The sequence below is a fragment of the Podarcis raffonei genome, chromosome 10, assembly GCF_027172205.1.
Source record: "Podarcis raffonei isolate rPodRaf1 chromosome 10, rPodRaf1.pri, whole genome shotgun sequence".
NCBI lineage: Eukaryota > Metazoa > Chordata > Lepidosauria > Squamata > Lacertidae > Podarcis > Podarcis raffonei.
In genome coordinates, this window is record NC_070611.1 from 65580257 (window position 1) to 65601923 (window position 21667).

A 21667-nucleotide genomic window follows, 5' to 3' on the forward strand; every position below is an offset into this window, starting at 1 on the left:
TCTACTTCCTCATACAATGACTTACCCCCTCCAACCTCCTCTTTGTCTTTCAGGAAAGCTCTGAATGTCTGCCACAGAAACACAGGATTTTGCTGGGGGTTCTGTGGTTGTTCTAAGCACACTCACTTTATACTGGGCACTCACCAGACATGTTGTGCATCACTGATGCTATGCATGGACTGGACATTTTCTAGGATGCACTTAACACTTGGATATGGTAGTCTGGAAAAGAGATAATTAAGAAGTGATATGATAAACTAGCTTTAAATATCTGAAGGGCTATTGCATATAGGTAATAGAGCAAATGTGTTTTCTGTTGCTCCAGAGGGCTGGGTATAAATCATCGGGTTCAAATGACAAGTCAAAGGATTTAGACTGAAAATTAGGTAGACCTTGCTGGTGGTAAAAGCTGTTTGACAGAGGGACTTAGAAGGTGGGATGCCCTCCTTCGTTAGAGGTTTTTAAGCAGAGGCCTGCATTGGCAAAGGGTTGGACTAGCTGCCCTTTGAAATCCCTCCTAACTCCATGCCTCTGTGATCTTACCATATTGCAGGAAGAATCCAGTCATAAGGAGACAAACGATCTTCATAGAAGCTTGTCTGTTATCATTTATATTTTTACTGAGGAACCCCTGATAGATTTCCTTAGAGCCCAGTTTGAAAACCGCTGCCTTAGCATGTGGGATAGTTATCAGTGTATCATGGAAACCTGCTCCCAGGAACCACAGTTGAACATGTTTGCCCAATGTTCATTTGCAGGTTATGCACAGGGCCAAAACATTTTGCTGCCTGAGGTAGAACAGCAAATGGTACTTCCCTCCTCAAGTCCATGTTCACAGTACCCAAGGTTGGCCCAGTTGTTTTGGCCCCTGAGTCAGAAAATGCTAAATTCAGTAACTAACAATTCCTTCCTTTTCATGGCACCCAAAACCAGCTGCCTGAGGCAGACACCCCAGTCTTCCTAATGGTAGGGCTGGCCCAGGTGTTGCATGAGGTAAAAAAATGATGTGCGGTGTATAACTTGCATGTTACATGTTAGCTGCAGGTGCATGTATGCTGTTGTGAGAAGCATCCCTTAGGAAGCACCTAAGTAACAGTGTTGCTTCTGTGAGCCAATTATGTAATAATTGTAATTAGCCATAGTAAATAGTTCAGAGAAGTGAAAGTTGCCTTCAGAGGATAACATAGTCGAGTCAAAAGATCACCATTATAATCAAGTGCATCATTTAAAACATTTTATCTTTGATTAGGCACTGTGTTGAGTTGCAGGAGCTTAGTGAGTTGTTTCGCTTAGGGAATTGACAGAATTGATAGTTTTCATGATTTCTTCCAACTTCCACATGAAATCTTTTGTTTCATGTACACCAGATGTGATAGGCCTAGCCGGAAAATGACCAGATTTTATGATTTGTATTCTCCAGACAGTGATTCAAGGGTGCTATGTATATTTTGCTGCATAAACTGGCCCATTCATGCATAGTCAATTTCCATAATGAGCTGGGCACCATCTAGTGATTGCTGCTTCACCGTTAAGAGAGTGAGTATAGGCGTTGCATGCAGAATACATGTACTTATGGGTGGCATATAAAATACAGTGATGTTGTGGGAGTACCTGTTAGGGGGAGCACCATGCTCTTGACTTTGGAATGTCACTTGGGCCTCAGAATGGGGCAAGGCATTCTTTCAGTCTCATCCTTGGTCTCTGCTTCTAGGCACCCGGCTGAGCTCCAGAGAAATCCTCTTTTGCTTTACCACCTCACCCCAGATGACACCAGCTTCCTGCTGTCCCCATAGATCCCTCATGACTACCCTATTCTGTGAGGCTCGGATTTTTTTTTTAAAAAAAGAATATAAATGAAATCATAAAGAAATCATAAAGAATATGCTATATACGTGAAATGCAGAACAGATGACCAACAATCAATCAAATTAATTCTCTAAAAATTCTTGGTGAAACAAATATTTTTAGCAGGTGGTAAAATATCAGTGTTGTGGGTGCCTGTCCCAGTTACCTGGGAACAGGGACCACACTCCTTTATATTCCCCTGCAGTGGGAGGGTCTGCATTCACATTTTCATGATTATTATCCATAATCACCACTACAAAGAAAGACTTTTGGTGTCCTGTTTAATAGCTTTGGTGTCTGAAATATTCTTTTACAAGCTCTGCTGTTCTGGGGAATTAAATTCCCTTTCACTTTTCCTTGTAGCCATTTTGGTGAGTTGTGAGGGAATGCAAGCTGCTTAAAAAGCTGTACAGATTTTTCATCTACAGTTTGGGCAGGACCTGAACCAATGCATTAATGTTACAAGAAAGGCGCTTTTGTGGGTTCCTTCCAACTACAATTCTACGAGTTAACTGGTTCCATCTTTTTCTCCCTAGCTTCAGCAGTGGGGCCACCTCTGAAAAGCCGATGGCAGAATTTTCATACTGCAGCTTGGGCATGCTTTTCTTGTGAACAAAACAGTGGGGAAATATTCTACCCTATTTTGATAAAATATGGTGGGCTAGTGGCAGGGGAGAGAAATATTTTTTTCAGGGTGTGAGAATACCATAGTGTTGGTGCACTCTTTCCTAAGCAAGAAAACAAAAGAGGGAAGTGTACTGAAAGTGCTCTGAAAAGTTGGTTTCATAAAAAGTTTTCCTTCATCAAAGGCAATCTAAAACACTTACAAAAAAATACAAATATGCTAACAGCTCTTTAAAACCTTTTAAAACGTCTTAACATATGAAGTTAAGCTGTCCTTTTCTATCTTTAAACTCATATCTATAAAACAGAAAGCTGTCGCTAGTATAAATCAGACTAATCGTTATGACAAAGTCTTACTGTGAGCCCACTTATATATGGGGAGTTACAAATAGACTTTTACAGAAAGTGCAAATAACAGGGAAGGGGAGGGAAAGCTTTTAAGTTGTTACAAATTATTATTGCCTTCAAATGCAATTGGCATGAGCAACAGACTGGGGAGGGACATTTTGAGAACCCCTTTCTCCTTTCTTTTCTTGCATTCATTGTTTGGCTTCCCTTGTTTCGGTTTTTGCTTGAATTTCTCCTATGACAGTAGCAGTTCCTTTGATAGGTTTTGCAACTGATTAACCAGCAAGCTGCCTTTGTAGAAAAATCCGGAGGCTTTCCAGCTTTCTTTCTTGGATTTACTCTGGATCTGCAACTGGATCTGCAAATGTTATGTTCAGTCACATTTTAAGGAAGTTGGATAATTACTTTCTCTCTCATCTTATCCTGTCTAAGCCTTAAGGAATCAGAGAAGAGAGGCACTGCATGGAATTAGCTCACTAGATTTGCACAGATGGCAGTATTGTGGTCAGTTTTTTAGAAAAATACCAAGTTACTGAATATTTCTTACAGCAGCAATTCAAAAATGGAAATACTGGGCATACAATAAGCCCACAACTTATGCAGGGTTTACGTTTTGGGAATAGCACCTAAAGCCAAAATTGCATATAGCCAAAACACATTGAATTCAGTGGCGGGTGGGATAGCCAAAGTCATTTTTCACAGAACCCCACCCCCCTTTATATTTTATTTTTTTGCCGTGCACTTAAAGCTGAATACACACAAGTTAAAGGTGCATACGTTGTGGGCTTACTGTTATTGAGTTGCCATTTAAGATGGCACTCATACTATGAGTAAGAAAGAGTTGTTTTCTTTTGTGTGTGACATATGTATGTGGGGAGTAAAGTGAATTGGGGCTGCTCACTGTGCAATGGCCATGGGTTGATTTTGAGCTGGCTGCTTCTCCTTTCTCTGTGTTGGAACAAGTTGGGATAGTGTATAGGACGGGTCAGCAAACTTTTTCAGAAGGGGGCCAGTCCACTGTCCCTCAGACCTTGGGGGGGGGGCGGACCCCCTTCCTGGAATGACCCCCTGCTGCCAGTCAAGCCGACGCCACCTCGTCTTTGGCAACGTCGTCTCGTCCTCTGCCTCTGCCAGGTGTCCGCGGGGCGCAGAGCTCATGCCGCTGGCTTGGGTGACGGAGGCAGCCTCCCTGCCCCCGCTGCCGCTTCCTCCCGCTAAGCTTTTGGTCATATGTGGCTGCCCAGAGTTTCTTGCAGCCAATCCAAAGCCATGCCAGTGTCGCTGCCCACCCAGAGGTGCCCACAGCATCAGATTGGCTGCAGGAGCTTCCTGCAACCACTCCGAAGCCGTGCCAGCGTCGCGGAAGTCAGTCCCCGCGCAGCGAGGCCTCCGCACCACACTGGTTTAGCGCGTGGACTGACCGAGTGGGCGGCAGGGTCTGTGGGCTGGATTTACAAGCCCAGTGGTCCGCATCCAGCTCCCAGGCTGTATTTTGCCGACCCCTGGTATAGGACATACTTGTTGACAGAAAACGGTGTGGGGGCAGGGAGAGAACCATTTCAGTTAATTTCTCCATTGTAGGAGGAGTTCGTCAATGATTTTTCAGGACTTGCCATTAGCACTGCAGTAGTGCAACTCCCCTCTCTCTTCTTTAGCAAGTGACATCAGCAGCAACTTTTCAACTTGACCATCGTCTTACATCCTTCACAAAACCCCAGGCCTAGTGTAGCTGTGATACAAAATGTTGGAAGGATATAAGGAGAAAAATCTGACTTAGGTCTAGTATAGGCATTATTTTTAAGCAATGGTAATCATGTTCCTCATTTAAGCTTTGCCTTTATCTTTCTCATGTCAAGTCATAAGCACAAGGCACACTGCCTAGCCCGGAAGTAAACACTGCAGTCAGTGCACTAATGATCTCTCTGACTGAGAGAGACAAATGCAATTGCAGCTGGGAACTCTTCCGGGGTTTAATTGGTGAACATGAAGGCACATGTCTGGCTATGGATTATTAACAAAGATTGGATTGTTAACAGATGACTGGAGAATGAGCATACCTTACTTAAAGTCTCACGAAGCTCTGCATATTGCTTTCGATGGTTGTGCCACATTAAACATTTACTTGGAGTTTGTTAAAAAAGAGAGAGAAATTATTAGGCTAACCTGCTATGAGTGAATGTGGATGCAGGCCTGTAGCTGGAAATCTTGTTTGTGGGGGAGGGCAAATGGCAAAGGGGAGTTGCAAGTAAGTACAATACAGCAACAGCTTCATTACAGGTAGACATCTCATAACTAATTTTAATAAAACAAAACTTATAAGAAGTGTGTGTCATTATCAATCATTCTTTGTGCTTACTGGTTAGAATATGGAGTAAGAGCTGGTTTTCTTCCTCCTGAAGCATAAAAGAGGATGCGACTTCTGACGAGAGAGATCTCCAGCTTACTTCAAGGAGGGACTAATCCTGTGAGAAAAGGATTGTGAGCTAGTTGCTTAGCCACAGGATGGCATAACGTATGCTCCTTTAAATAAATGGTTTGTGTCATTATTTATTTTGGACACTTCCATGCCATTTTTAAGGTGACCACACCTTAAAGTGATTTGCACAAAACATCAGTAAATTATGATTATTCCCTCTCTCTCTCCCTCTCTCTCTGAAGGCTCTTTTAGAAATGGCTAAATTTTGTATCTTGTTCCATCTTCTCTCCCTGAATGAGCAGCTAGGAAAACCTGGTACCAGGTGGCAGTTACAGTAGAGGGAGCTTCTTTGCTGGATTACAGAAAGTCTCACCCTCCCAGCTCTCTTCTTCTCCCCAGTGGGTTTTAGGGGTGATGTTCAGAAATGAGATGTTAACAGTCCTCAGACCAGCCTTTTTGCTTCTGCTGTTATTAAATAGAATGGCCATCAGGAAAACCTGTCGCCTCCTGTTTCATCTTGTGCATGTACATCTTACAAATAAAGTTATGTTGTTCCTAGCTTGAGGTTAACTTCTCTTCATTTCCTTCTTGGTGAGCATTTGGAATAGAATATTTCATTGTCTCTTTAGTGTAACAATGTACGTAAATTAAAGTGAAAACTGGGGAAGGGCCCAAAATATCCCTGGTGAGGGGAAGGCCAGACCTCTGGTGATATGGCCAGGGAGTGGGTGTGGGAATGCTAAAGATTTATTTGCTAAGATTATTGTGCTTAGACTTACTGTTAGCATGTTTTTACTCCCTGTCAATAAAGCAGTTCTAAAAATATGTTGAGTATAAAGATGGATGAATATATTTCATTCCTATGGGAGCGATAATAACTTGAGAACTAGCTCCTTCCTGCCCCCATAGGTCTTGAGAATCTGCTGCAAGAGTTAGATTTGCTGATAAAAGTAGTACCGTATTTTTCGCTCTATAGGACGCACTTTTTCCCCTCCAAAAATGAAGGGGAAATGTGTGTGCGTCCTATGGAGCGAATGCAGGCTCCCTGGCTTCAGCGATAGCAAGGCAAAGCCTCCGAAGCCTGCGCTCCGGAGGCTTTGCGTTGCTTCCGCTGAAGCCAGGAGAGTCTGCTCTTTGAGGCTGGCGGTGGGGAAAGCAGCGCTTCCCCCATCGCCAGCCCCAGAGGATGGGGGGCAGCAGGAAGGCGCGCAACGCCTTCCCGCTACTCTCCAACCCGGCTTCGAGGCTGGCGGTGGGGAAAGCAGCGCTTCCCCCATCGCCAGCCCCAGAGATTGGGGGGCAGCGGGAAGGCAGCGATGCCTTCCCGCTACTCTCCAACCCGGGTTGGAGGCTGGCGGTGGGGAAAGCAGCGCTTCCCCCATCGCCAGCCCCAGAGATTGGGGGGCAGCGGGAAGGCAGCGATGCCTTCCCGCTACTCTCCAACCCGGGTTGGAGGCTGGCGGTGGGGAAAGCAGCGCTTCCCCCATCGCCAGCCCCAGAGATTGGGGGGCAGCGGGAAGGCAGCGATGCCTTCCCGCTACTCTCCAACCCGGGTTGGAGGCTGGCGGTGGGGAAAGCAGCGCTTCCCCCATCGCCAGCCCCAGAGATTGGGGGGCAGCGGGAAGGCAGCGATGCCTTCCCGCTACTCTCCAACCCGGGTTGGAGGCTGGCGGTGGGGAAAGCAGCGCTTCCCCCATCGCCAGCCCCAGAGATTGGGGGGCAGCGGGAAGGCAGCGATGCCTTCCCGCTACTCTCCAACCCGGGTTTGAGGCTGGCGGTGGGGAAAGCAGCGCTTCCCCCATCGCCAGCCCCAGAGATTGGGGGGCAGCGGGAAGGCAGCGATGCCTTCCCGCTACTCTCCAACCCGGGTTTGAGGCTGGCGGTGGGGAAAGCAGGGCTTCCCCCATCGCCAGTCCCAGAGGATGGGGGGCAGCAGGAAGGCGCGCAACGCCTTCCCGCTACTCTCCAACCCGGCTTCGAGGCTGGCGGTGGGGAAAAAAGCGCTTCCCCCATCGCCAGCCCCAGAGATTGGGGGGCAGCGGGAAGGCGTGCGACGCCTTCCCGCTACTCTCCAACCCTCCTGTGGGCTTTTGGGGGAGATGGGGGAATTCCCCCACCTCCCGCAAAAGCAGGCAAAAGCCAGGCGCTCTTTAAAGGGGCTCCGTGGCTTCTGCTGGCTTTTCTAGGAGGTGGGGGAATTCCCCCACCTCCTAGAAAAGCCCGCAGGAGCCGCGCACCCTTTAAAGAGCGAGCGGCTCTTGGGGGCTTTTCCCCAAGGAGGGAGAAGGGACTGACTGGCCGAGTCAGTCCCTTCTCCCTCCTGCGGGCTTTTGCGGGAGATGGGGGAATTCCCCCACCTCCCGCAAAAGCAGGCAAAAGCCGTGCGCTCTTTAAAGGGGCTGCACGGCTTTGCTGGCTTTTCTAGGAATTCCCCCACCTCCTAGAAAAGCCCGCAGGAGCCGCACAGCCTTTAAAGAGCGAGCGGTTCTTGGGGGCTTTTCCCCAAGGAGGGAGAAGGGACTGACGGGCCGTTTCAGTCCCTTCTCCCTCCTGGTCGAAAAGCCCGCAGGAGTCACGCGGGGCTCCTGTGGGCTTTTGCGGGAGGTGGGGGAATTCTGCCACCTCCCGCAAAAGCAGGGAGAAGGTCTTGGAGTAGCGCACAGGCTGCGTGCAGCCTGTCCACTGCTCCCAGAGCTGGGGGGGGGAATCATATTTTTTCCTTGATTCCCCCCCCTGAAAACTACGTGCGTCCTATGGTCCGGTGCGTCCAATCGTGCGAAAAATACGGTAAATGTAATAGCATGAATATATTCTGTCACTAATAATACCTTCCTTGTTTTCCCTCCTTTTCGCTAGGACATGTATACCTCTGAGAGATCTTCTTGGACAAGATACCTTAGTTTAAGACCTGTTTGGGACCATATGCAAAGAGGCTACCAGTCATGAGTAAGTAAATGTTCTCCAGATCCCAGAATTTCAAACAGCATTTTAAGTCTTTAGCTTTTAAGAGCAAACATCTGCCTCTACTATAGTGAATGTAAGTGCCTCTGTCACAGCAATCAGTAAGTGAAGCTTGTCTGTTTTTGACTACCCCCTGTTTTTGGTTGTTTGAATTGTCCAGAAGACTCTCTGGGTGGGTTGTGCCCCAAGCCCCATTGGGATTAATGTCAGCTGAGCCGGCTCAGTAACAATTTCCAGAGCATCGTTGAGTACAAAGTATGTTGCCTGCATGTGGGCTGATACACTTTTCCAGTTTTGTAAATGAATGTTGCTTTCTTTTGGAGCAGTGTTTGAAATTGTCTCATGAAAGTTAAGAAATGTTTTGGTAGGCAAGAGTAACTTATATGTGATTAGGATATTGTTAGGGCATGTGTTTCACGGGTCATTTCACTTCACTGTTGTACATATCTCAAACATACACATTAATGGTCAATTAACCGGGTCAATTAACTGAGTCAATTACTATGGTTTTGCAAACCTTTCTAATCATAGGGTCTTTTCCAACACATGTAATGTATCTCTAATGGCGTAGGAGTTGTTGTAGTATGGCTGCTTTTCTTGGTTTGTTAATAATCAGAAATCTACAGTCAGGTGAGAGGAGTCTGTGCTGTAACTTCTTCCTTCAACAGAAAGTTCTTTGTAGGGATGATGGTTGATGGGAATGAGCTGCTGTGTGAAGTCATCTAACATGACCTAACAAGTAGCACAAGAAGGGAACATGCTATACTGTGTGTGTGTACGTACGTGTACTCCCATCAACCCCAGTAGCATGAACAGTGATCAAGGATGTTGGAAGTTATAATTCAGCAATATCTGGATGGCTGCAGGTTCCCCATCCATGCCAGAGTGGCTTCCAAGCTGCTGAAAGGAATATCGGAGAAAACCTTACTGTTTCTGGTGCATTGATATGACATCTACTTAACAAGAAATAAGCAGTCTATTGTTAGGTAGGGTTTTCTTTCCATCTGGTCTTCTGTTCTAGCTGGTAGCCATATACCATCTCTTGTTGTCTAGGATGTAGTAGCCTACAAGTGAATGATGCTTGGAGTCTGCAGGGGTAGTGCATATGTTCTGTAACTGGCATACCAGTACAGAAGAACCGCATTACACTTTGCTGTGAATTACGTTTTTGGAGGATGGATGATTTTCAGTTGAGAAGAAGCAGGTTACTTCTGTGTCCAGCCTGGGTTGGTAGATGTTGGAAGGGAGCCTCTATCTAGCTTGCTGTTTTTAAGAATCTGAAGCATGGCTGCCCTGTGAAAAGGAAAATAATATGCAACATGCAAATGGAATTATGACAATCATGGCTTATTTGCTGCTTGTAGCAATAAGACAAATAGGGGCCAATCAGAGATCGTCTTTGGTACAAACCACAGAAAGAACTCAAAGGAAAATAGGGAATAGGAGGCACTGCTAATCTTGGGGATCGAAAGCAAAAATACCCCAAGCCTGTTTTGCTTTCTGTTGAAGAATAGAATTTCACCCTCATCAACCCAAAGTGCTCTGTGACCTTTTTGTTTAAAACAATACGCTTAAGATTGTGTAGGGACTTTGTAGGCATAGCTCCTTCATGGAAAGGTCAACCGCTAATACATTGTTATCACTGTTTTTGCAGACACAGAAACACAGCCTGCAACAAATTGTCTGGCAGTCTGCTTTGCGGACTAATTATATAGCACTTGGAAATTTTAATAACTTTTTGGACTGTGAATGAAAGTGTTAACAGCAAACTGTTAGACAGAAGATGAATAATGCAGCAGCAAAACTGTTTCCAATGCTGGCCGTGACATTGTTCATGAATGTCTTTTCTAAGATAGCAATACAAAAATAGGGGAGATAAATGTTGCAAGAACTAGCGCTATCTATCACCTGCCAGCACTGAGAGCTTGAATGTAGAATACTCTACCAGACTGCTTAGGCCTGGTTTGCACATTGCAGCTCCTAGTTGTGTTGATTATCCAGACATAATGCTAAACTGTGCTTAACACTAGCCATGATTTGTTGGTTTTTTGCTAGTTCCAACCAGTAGAGGCTGGTCCATTAGTGTTAATAGGCCACTGCTACCCCAACCCCAATCTACTCTCAGCCAGCCCCTACATGTTTGCGTTCCTACTTACTGCCAGTCTAGGAGTGATTCTGTTTTTCAGCTTCGTCATTGTCTTTTTTAGTCTCAGTGTTGCCCTTGGGGAAAGCAGCAGGGAGGAAGATAGGGGCAAAATTAGAATCATTTGCCTCTGCTTGTTGCTGGCTTTGGCTTCACCCACCAGTTTCAGTGGATACCAGCCACCTCTGGATCCAACATACCTTGAATCTATGACTAAGCTAAACCCTTCCCTTGGAGGACATGTATTTAGAGATACCAGTGAGACCTGCTATTTTGCCTTGCAAGCAGGGAGGTTGGAGAGTTGCTGAAATTGCCCAGAATGGCTGGCTTGGTAGAGGTGGGACAACTAGCCACAGTCAATGGAAGCCATGGCTTGCAAACTCATTTCAAACCATTGTTTCACATCCTGAATTTGCAGAAAATTCTTAACTGCAAAAGAATCTGCAGAAAATTCTTAACTTAGGTAGTTAAATGTCTCTCTTAACCATAGTTAAGGATGATTACCACAATGTTTTTACTGAAGCATTTGGTGATGGAGGTAGGGGAGGCAGCAGAGATTCTACCATGTTAGTTTCATCCTGTTGGTCTGCCAACACTGCCTCTTGTAGAATAGCTGTGGCTTGATGTGAATGTGGGCCTAATGGTGAATTTATACAGTCAGTAGCTGTGGTGATATCAACAGAGATGACTACATATCTGTGCTTGGTAATGTTTTGGGGACAGACAACTAAGTCTCCTTCCTCAGTGGATGGAAAATATTGGTGCTCCTACATGTGCTGCTGCTCATTTGCTGTGTCGCTCTCTGGCTCTGGAAGCCTAGGCAAGTGGTTTGCTACGTGAAGCTATAGCTGTTGCCTTGCCTGGCTCCCCTCACTGCATCATGCTATGCTATTTAGCCATAGGTAGGATCGTTTTGTTCTTTGGCTTTCTCTCTGGGCTACATTCTCTACCTTTACCTATCATCTTTGCTGCTGGCTGCTGGCAGCCTCTACTGGTGGTACAAACCTGACTCTCCCCAGGCCTCAAAGTTCTGAATGATGGATGATACTGCTTATAGGAAGACCTATCTACATTTCAGTATATCAAGGCTCAAGTCTTATTGGGGCTGAGGCCTCTGTGGTATAGCCTGATTTTTTTACCTTCTGCTGTCATATGAGTGGTTCAGTCAAGCTTCACAAAGCCTTGACTCAACACAGAAGTATCGGGTTCAACACTACCACATAATGTAGTTGCTGCTTACTAACAGCTCTTTATGCTTCCAAAACTTACTTTCCCTCCAGCCCCTCCTAGAAAACTAATCTGTCCCTGTTTCGTTCCTGCGTTAATTTTCAAAACCCTCAAGCACGTAGGGAGTCACGTACCTGAAAGTCTGCCTATTCCCAAGGAAGTTCTTTGGGTGGCCTATTCTGAGGCTCAGTCCCTAACTGTGGAAATTCCTCCAGAGGGAGATCTACCTGTCACCACCTCTATTGCTAAGATTCCTCAGTCCCCGGGTTTTTGCAGGTTAGTTTATTTATGGTTTGGCATTGTGCTCTTTGGTTTGGCCTGTGGAGCTGGCTTTTCAGAAGTTCCGTTACTGATGTGTATTCTGTTGCTGCTTTGTATTCTGTGATTTATTATTAAGCTGCCTTGAGTGTTAGTCTGCAGAATGGTGATGCATAGGGTTTTCTCCCTAAATATTTTTGTAAAGAAAAAGTACAAAAGCTGATGTGCAAGAACATGGGAACTGGTCTTTAAAAATTGGAGCCTATACAAGCGTAGCAATAATGGTGCCTTTGGAGCATTATACTCTCCAAATGTCAAGCCTCCTAATTACAGTTCAGTCAGAATATTTGTACTGCCTCCAAAAGAAAAAAAAAGGAAGTCTATAACTGAAAAGTTCTGACTTAACTCTCCATTTTAGTCCATGGGGCAGCCTTGAGCTCATTTCTGTCTTGTGCTGACTATATAGCAGAGAAAACAGTTGCTTGACCCAGTAAATATAGGAAGTGTTTCCTATGGGCAGAAATAAGAAGAAAATTGAATTAAATTAACAAAACAAAAAATAAAAATCATAGGTAGCTATATTGGTTTATTAGAAAATTCAACAGTCTCAGTAGGGTAATGCCTTTATTAGGACCAACTAAAATGTCACAAAGTATTGAGCTCATTACTGTATGAGATTTTAGTTAGAAGTATTACTCTACTGTGGGGTTTGGATCTGAATTATATAACAGTAATTTCCCCCTTTTATGCCATGTTGCTGGCTAAGTGAAACTCACTATAATTACACCTATTGTAGCAAATAATTGTATTAATAACACCAGAAATGGTTTCTTGGTAGTCGTGATTTTCCAACCCGCTGCTTCCAAGGAATGCTATTTAATTTGACTTGTCTGCCTTAAAAACCCAGCTTGTTGCTGAGGATTCTGGGGTCCATGGATAAGATACTTGTTGCAGCCACTTTCCTAAAACTGAACAAGTTGACTCTGGATGGGAGACCAGCTGGGAAACTTAGGTATGTCACCTTGAGCTCTACAGAAGAAAGGCAAGATGTAAGTGTAATCTAGGGTGTACATTTGTTTCACTTGTGGCACCGATCATAACTACATAAGAAAAGCAGTTACTGCTGTTGTTAATGACTTTTAAAACATTTATTTAGTCCCCTTCTGTTAAAGAATGCAGGACGGGATGGGTCTTTGCCCAGCGAAATTAGAATGTATATTCTGGTGAACAAGACAAGAATATGAAAGTTGATAATGAGGGCTATAAATGTGGAGCTCAAAAATGGTCATCCCTAGGGATGCTCAGTAGTAGACAGCAGGCTCCTCATGCAGCTCATTAGACAGTTCCAAGGACTGGGTAGCTGGTGGTGTGAAAGACCTTTTGCTTGAGGTCCTGGAAAATCACTATCAGTCAGCATAGACTAGACAGTACAGTGGTACCTCGGGTTAAGAACTTAATTCATTCTGGAGGAATGTTCTTAACCTGAAACTGTTCTTAACCTGAAGCACCACTTTAGCTAATGGGGCCTCCTGCTGCCGCTGCACCGCTGCTGCACGATTTCTGTTCTCATCCTGAAGCAAAGTTCTTAACCCGAGGTACTATTTCTGGGTTAGCAGAGTCTGTAACCTGAAGCATATGTAACCAGAAGCCTATGTAACCCGAGGTACCACTGTAGTGGGCTGGATGAACAAGTAGTCTGATCTGGGGTATTCCTACTCCCACTTCATAATGTTTAGCGAGCACTTGCTACATAGATTGGGCCCATGAGATTCTGAGTTACCATACCTCCGCTATGATCCCCAGAAGTTGTAACAATGATGCAGAGATTTGATGGTCTTGATGAAGGCTGTGTTGTGTTGTTTTCGTTACTATATTGTGCATTTTGTGTTTTGATACTGTTAATCACATTGATACTGTCAATCACATTTAAAAATAATAATAACAGCCAGGGAATGAATAGCCACGTTGTGTGTGTAAATACATGGGTTGTGCAGAACAGGCAGAACATGCCCTCCTCCTGAGATGAATAATTAATGGACCCACAGTTATCTTCAAATTTCAAATGCTTATCTCTTGGTTCTTGTATTAGAACACTATGTGAAATGTCTTGTAGCTATTTTTAGCTCTGGTAATTGATTTTCAGTTGAACCTTTTCTGTGACTTTTCTGTGTTTATGTCCTTTCTGATTGGGGACAACAACATTGATTTAGAAGAGCAGGTGAAAGTTCTGGGGGGAATTGGTATCATGTTTCAAGCAATTTCAGAAGGATTCAGGTACCAGCTGTGGACTTTCTCTGAGAAAAGATAAAAATAATTAAACAATAGAGCCTGTGCATAGTCTGTTTTGACCAGAGTTCTAAAATTATCATTTGCAAGTATTTAAATTGACAACATGGGTCAGAAAATCTAGAAAGGTTTCCAGTACAGGACTTGATTTTTCTGCAGAGACGTTTGTTGCAAAAAGTCATTAGTAACAATGAATGGATGCCAACTGCAGATAATGATATTAGGCAAGCTTGGCGTTCAGCATTGTTTACCAAATGCAAGTAAAGCAAACATGCTAAATTAGATCACTCTCCAGAGCATCAGAACATTTTCCCATGCAAATTACCCTGCACAAACTACCAATTTTCTGGGAAAACCACACCGCTGGTTTCTGTATTATGTATCAATGCGTCAGTGGTTTGGGATTCTAGTTTCATGTACCAGCTATACTATTGGCAATCCTGTTGGAATGCCTTTTTGAAAACTATAATACAAGGATGAGGAATCTGCGGGCCTTCAGATGTTGCTGAACTACAGATGCCCATTATTGGTGCCATTAGCTCTGTGGGAAAAGGTTGAGCTAACAATGTAGCAGCAGTAATAAATACTACCAGAAAGGCATATAGTAGATTCAAAACGATAATAGCTTGTAAACTAAGCGGTGGGCACACCTGAATAGTAGTAATGTGTTCTATAGCCTTTTAGGTAGCAATTTTATTCCTGCTGAGCTTTTTAGGCTGTTTTAATTTTCTTTTTAAGTACTTACATTTTTTTGTAAGCACATATGAATATGATAATATTTGTAAGATAATACGAATATGATCGAAGTCAAGGTACAGTGGACCCTCTGGATACGAACTTAATTCATTCCGGGGGTCCGTATGTACCCTGAGAAGTCTTTAAGCTCTGCGCACGCCATGATAGAGCACTTCTGCACATGCGCACGTGGTGAAACCCAGAAGTATACACTTCCAGGTTTGCCGCGTTTGCAACCCGAAAGTTACGTTACCCGAAGGTAACGTAACCCAAGGTACCACTGTAAATAAATTCTTATTATAGATATTGTTAGGGAATGACTATTGAATCTTCTGTCTGCCTTTCACTTGCTTGTGTAGTATGGGACTGTTTGTTACTAAGAGCTTTTTTTAAAAAAATGGTGGATTTGAATCTGCCTCCATAAGAAGCTTGTTGAATACCGGTAGTCGTCCAGGGGTCATTTACCTTTACCTTTTTAGTTCAAGCTGATGTTTCACTGGCCCTTTGAAGCCCTGTTCAGTCCATCAACATCACACTCCCTTCTCCATAGGCAAGGACTTCATAGACTTTTTTAGACTTTGCAGTGTCTTGGGTGGTGGCTAGAGATGTTTGTTTTCCTCTCCTTTATATGTATGTTGAACTCCCTGCAGTGTGCTAAGCAAACATCCATTAGAACTGCAATCCCAGGATTGTAATGTGTCACAGAGAATTATTTAGTTATTGGAAACTTCAAGACTTAGGGACACATTCATCATCATCATCATCATCATCATCATCATCATCATTATTTATATCCCGCCCTCCCTGGCCAAAGCCGGGCTCAGAGCGACTAACATCATACAAGTAAGACAATGCATAAAAAATGAGTCAGACTGAACCCTGACCAAAGGTCTGGTGGAACAGCTCCGTCTTGCAGGCCCTGCGAAAAGATGTCAAATCCCTCAGGGCCTAGTCTCTTGCGAGAGAGCGTTCCACCAGGCCGGGGGCCATGGCCGAAAAGGCCCTGGCTCTGGTTGAGGCCAGTCTGATTTCTCTGGGGCCCGGAAACTTTAGGATGTTGTTGTTTGCAGACCGTAAGGTCCTCCGTGGGGTATACCAGGAGAGGCAGTCCCGTACGTATGAGGGTCCTAGGCCAGATAGGGCCTAACTATGTTGTCTAATATTAATATTAAAACTGTGCAGTAAATTAAATGATTAAATGGAATCTGTTATTACGTGAAGGATGCACATGTGTGGTAGACTGAAAAAATCTATTCATGCTGCAGAATTTGGCACCCTTCTTGTAGAATCTAGTTTTTTAGACATATTTATTTTTGACATTGTTCTAATCCATTGCATGACCTGAATTGTTCGCTCTCAAGAGGATGTGCTTTGCTCACTTTATTTAGATGAAATGGGGGGGGAGAGGGGTTCATATACCAAACCACACCACTTGCACCAGGCTTGAATTCACGCATCTAATGAGTGGAGTTGAAGGGTTGCCATATTTCAAACAGTGAAAATTCAGACAGAAAAGTTGTTCAGCTTTTTTGGCAAATTTGAAAGTTTTTGGGCTATTTTTAATGGAAATCGCCAAAAACAACACTGCTGACATGGGCTGCCATATCTTCGGAGTTTCCTAGACATTTTTGCGATTTCTGCCCGGACACTGCTGTCAACTGCAGTATTATGGATATGTCTGGGAAATTCTGGATGTAAGGCAACCCTAGTTTAAACGTAAATGACAAAGGTCATAAAACCTGCCTTCTTTATGTGCCTTGTACTGCATCCTGACAATAAATTGTGCAAATCTCTTCTTCAGCCAGTATGGATTATCTTTTACTAATTATGAGTTATAGCCACTTGGTGCCCCTCTGGAAAGCTCTTTAATTTTTAGGCTGTTCGCCTCTCCAAACTAGCTTGTAATCAGAAACAACAGAGGATAAAAAGAACAAAAACACAAATTTAAAACTACCACTTTACACTCAGCACATTGCTTTTTTAGCAGAGCTGGAAAGAATATAATTGAGTCAGCTAATAAACATCATGCCTGGAAGGCCAACTGAAGGGGAAATGTCTTCAGGAACATTTTGGAGCTAGTGGAACCTTTGGTGGGGGAAAATATCACCTTGTCGCCTTTCTTCTGGGGGAAGTCTCCACTGGAGCAAAGATCCTTCCATCAGGGGATGGATACCAAGTAGATATATCCCTATATGTATGCTCTACTCTTACTTGGTCCTTCCAGAGATCCCCTTTCCAGATTATTGATCAGATGCTTCAGGGTGTGTGTGTGTTCTGCTGACCTCTCACTGGGGCAATGTCCTTTTCTGTTCTATTCAGGTTAGATGAAAATGTAACTCTTCACTGTCCTCTCCACCAACCCTGAATCTCCTTACTTTTATTATAGCCTGCAGAGTTGATGGTTTTATTTGAGTTACTGTTGAAAGAGAAACTTCCATTGTCTACTAAGAGCTTAGTATAAAATGTATTTAAAGGCCTTTGACAATATGTCTCGTGATAGAACGGCGTTTTATTGGATAAAGTAAAATGCACACTTTAGCAGGCAGAATTTATTACTGCTGTCTGTTTGCTCTGTGCTCCTAATGAATCATCTGTTTCTTCCAGTGGTTAAATAAGGGCTGATGTCCTTGTAGTGGCTGCGTCCCATTATGTCTTGGATTAAATATCACCACAGACATTTCCATGCAGTGAAGTATTTGATCTTGTTAACAAACTGTGGCAGATGGAATTGTGTGGTTACCTTCATGTTTCTGGGCGATGTGAAACTGGGTAATTGTGTCCCATTCATGCCGTTTTTCAGGAGAAAATTGAAGAACCTTGATGTATAAGGGCAGCAGCAAACCGGCTTTCTTCGCTGTCTTTTTGAATTGGATTGAGGTGGAGGGAATCCAAAATTTTCACTGATTCATTTACTTCTGACAGAACTACTTTGCTTTTCAGTGTCGGCATGTGGAGGTTAATATTAGTTGCTGTCCTTGAAATTACTGTGTTGACAGAATTTAGAGGGTCCCCCCCATCTGTAGTGCATTTTGTTACTATATATACTGTTCATTCCAAAGCATGTTTGTTCACAAGTAAGTTGTACTGCTTAATAATAAGGCTTAGCTTTTTTATAGAACTTCTGGGTGTTCAGAGCACTTGACATGAATTATTCACATTGTAAACTGCTCTGGCATAGTATGAAAGGCAGTATATAAGTCCCTTAATTTGTTTTATTTTTCTAGTTTTAGCTAGGGATAGTCAAATTCAGTTAATTTTGGTTTCTCTCAGTTTCATATTTCCCCAGTTTTAAGTTCAATTAATCACATTTTCACATCAGTTCTCTGCTTTTTAAAAAAATGAAAATTTGTAATTTAGCATGCCTTTCTTCTAATATACACATTTCCCCCCAAGCAATTCCCCTAGAACAGTTGAAATTATTTGACTAATATATGCATTTTTATTTACACTTTAGCCTATGCTCAATTTTTTAGTTGCATTACAAAATTCAGAGAAGTGCTCACTTTGAAAGATAGCTGCAATTTGATTCCTTCATTGTTTCAGAAGGTGTGAGTTAGCATGCAAACCAAACTCAGGATTTTATGCACCTAAGTTATCCCTGATGTATACCCACTGAAATTAATGGACTGTAATGTCTATTAATTCCATGGGCAGGCTCTGTATATGACCAGCACTGATTTCTCCCCACTCTCCAACTGTAGACCTCCAGTTATCATAGAATAATAGAATTGTAGAGTTGGAACAGACACCAAGGGTCATCTAGTCCACCCCTGCAATGCAGGAATAGCAATGCAGGGTCCCCCATCTAATTTTGTAACCTATATAACAGTTTTCAGGTAGGCCACTATTCCCTCCCCCCAATACATTAGAGGTGAACTCCTGAGACTGAGTGGCTTAGCTAAGACTGCTTAATGAGTTAATGAAAGAGGTGAGCTTCAAACTGGGAATTTCCTGACATCACTCTGTCTCTTGGCATTAGTTCTTGAACATTAGTTCTTGACATAGCAGAACCACAAAAATATTCTGTTCCTTTAGTGTTTCGCTTTTTATGAATGAAAATTGAGCACTTCCAGCTGCAGCCCTCCCTTCTCTCATGAAGAGAGCCATCTCTGATAAACCTTAGCTTGGGGCGGTAGTTCTTTCTTTCTTTCTTTCTTTCTTTCTTTCTTTCTAAAAAGAACATTTTATTGAACGTTTTACAGTGAATTAAAGTAAATAAGAAAAAGAAGAAGAAATACATAAAAAACAAAGCAAAGGAAAACGACAATAATGAAGTAACAATAAAATGTAATTAAGGTTACAAAACTACATAGTATATATGTAAGTAGATAAACTTACTATTTCTGTCAAGTAAATGTCAGTTCATGAGTCACTATGGTTTCAATAAATACGTTCCAAATATCATTAAATTTGTCCATACATAATCTTTTTCTGAAAGCAATCCATTCATAGGTTGCAAGAGCTGTCATGTTGTCAAAGGGGGTTTAGCTTGGGCGGTACTTGTCCAAGAAGCAGTTGTTGTGGCATATCTGGAGAGGATAACCCCTTGAGTGGTTTTTCTGGCAGTTCTTGTTATTTTATTTTGTCCAGATAGGGGCTCAGCTGGGCCATCAGCCAAAGTTGTTGGAAGACACTCCACACCACCGAGGCCACCTGAGCCTCGAAGTGACAACCATGGATGCAGAAGTACACCCAAGCTGCATACCTGCTCCTTCAGAGGGACTGTTACCCCATCAAGAGCAGGCTACCTCCCATCCATTGGGTCTAGGGAACCGCCCACTAACAGTCTCTGCAAAGGAATATCAGCTGAACATGGCAGCAAAGCAGAAAATGCCAGTATTCTCTGCATAGTTGGTTGAGCACTTGGCTTGCATTTGAAGCTGAGTGTGAGGTCAGTGTCGAGCTCCAAGTGTGGGAGGAGGAGATTGGTGAGTGGTTCTCTCCATCATGGCTGCCCTTTTTAGAAATAGGGCATGAGAAGGAAGCAGCTCATTCATCTCTCAGTGAGCTTTTGGAGGTGCTTGCCAGAGAGGAAAAGGATGCTTGCCATGGTGAGCGTGGTGCGAGAATTTGTAGGCCCCTGTGTGGGAGTCTGATGTTTAGAAAGTGCTAAGTGCCTGTTCACTGATAACTACTTTGGATTCTAGCAGGGGAAGGGAGAATAACTTGCCAAATATAGCTGTGTAATATTGGAAGAATCATAATCTGTATTGATGTAAGTATGTAGTAGAATCAGTGATGAAGGCAACAGATGGTTTAGCATCTAACTTCCTGCTTCCCAGTAGCATTCTCCCATGTGGTTTTGAACAGAATGAGAGCAATACATTTTTATCTTTTCCAACTATACTATTTCTAACTTGTAAATATCTAAACTTTAAACTGAGGCCAATATCCATCTGTTTGCTTGTAGCATTTGCAATGCTAATAAATTAAAATACATAGCGTGTGTGTGTGTGTGTGTGTAAGTTTGCACACCTAAACCTATTTCTGATATCCTTTCTTGCTCTAGAGCCTGTGCAGACAATCTTTCACCCTTATTCCCCATGCACCCATTTGGTTGTGTGAATTGGCCTTAAATCACAAGAGGTTTTTGGAGTTTAGAGGAATAGCATCATCTTTCATTGTGGAGTAAAGGCAGCTGCTGTTGGGAGAGATTTTTTGATATTTTCATGACTTGGTGCTGTAGCAGTACTTACCCATCAGTTTGCTCTAAATGGTAGCTAATGACAGGTCTACAGTTAAATTGAAAGCAAGATTCTTACACCTCTCAAGTGGATAACCTATAGCAATGTTTTTCTTGTTCATGATGTTTAACCAGTTATCATTGTTTGGCTTCTAATGTGCTCGATTTCATTACAGGAGTCTAGTGATAGTACCTCATGTGTCTTTGTATAATTTCCTATATGCAAAGTGATACTTGTGAAGGAAAACAGTTGTGTAAAGAGACAATTTAATGAACTGAATACCTTTCTTGGTGTGGACTAGAAGGTTGGCTCTTCTTAATATATTGCGCCCGTTTTGCTAGAGATGGAATGTTTCGCCCATTCTCATTTAAGCTGGGTTTATCCCAAATTGAAAACAGGTGGTGAAGTTCAGTGTTGCATAATGAAAAGCCATTGTCCTTCCCTTTTCTTTGTTCCCCCATATCTGCTCAAAGGGTCCCCCAACCCTGTGGAGCTGGCAGCCCCTGCTTATAAGCATTTGAAATAAACATTGAGTGGTGGGTTTGACTAACAGGTTTTTGGCTGTCCTTTGTGCTGTAAATGTGTTGCCTTCTGGCAAAAGTCCACAAAAGCTGTTTTTCAAAGAACAGCTAATTCTAATTACGTTAATGGAGACATTTTTGATCTTGGTGACAGCTGAGTAATCAGAACTGAGGTCACCCTTTCATATGCTTCAGGATATCAAACATAGGAGCGCTTAAATTTGTAAGCTATGCTGGTAGTTTTTTGGCATACTGTGTCATTTCAGACAGTTATTTTAATTTGCTGTTAATCTCAGAATTTTTCCACTTTTAGTTAGGTGCAAGAAACATGTTCATTGTCAACTTGATCAGAGGTATCCGTATTCACTGCAGCCATCTAACTGATCTATACTGGTGTGAACCTGGCATAAGAATGGTGTGAACAGCATGACTGTTGCCATCAAGAGAAATGGCTCTGTCTTGTGCAGAATTAAAAATCTGCATACCTGTGTGCAGAGCATAAAATAAGAACAGAAGCATCAGATGAAGGACCCATCTAGTCCTTCATGCTGTTTCACAGTGAACAACCCATTGCCTGTGGAAAGCCTGCAAGCAGGGCATGTGCAAACAGCACTTCCCC

At 43.2% G+C, this 21667-nt stretch overlaps 1 protein-coding gene across 5 annotated transcripts in view; it reads left to right on the plus strand.

The window, feature by feature from the left end:
* Nucleotides 1-21667, plus strand: part of USP6NL (USP6 N-terminal like) — a 132196-nt gene that overhangs the window by 5361 nt on the left and 105168 nt on the right. For all 5 annotated transcript variants that reach the window (XM_053404568.1, XM_053404565.1, XM_053404570.1 and 2 more), the window contains exon 2: nt 8090-8179. In XM_053404568.1, the coding sequence (XP_053260543.1) occupies nt 8176-8179 (4 nt within the window). In that variant the 5' untranslated portion in view covers nt 8090-8175. The remainder of the gene's footprint in view (nt 1-8089; nt 8180-21667) is intronic.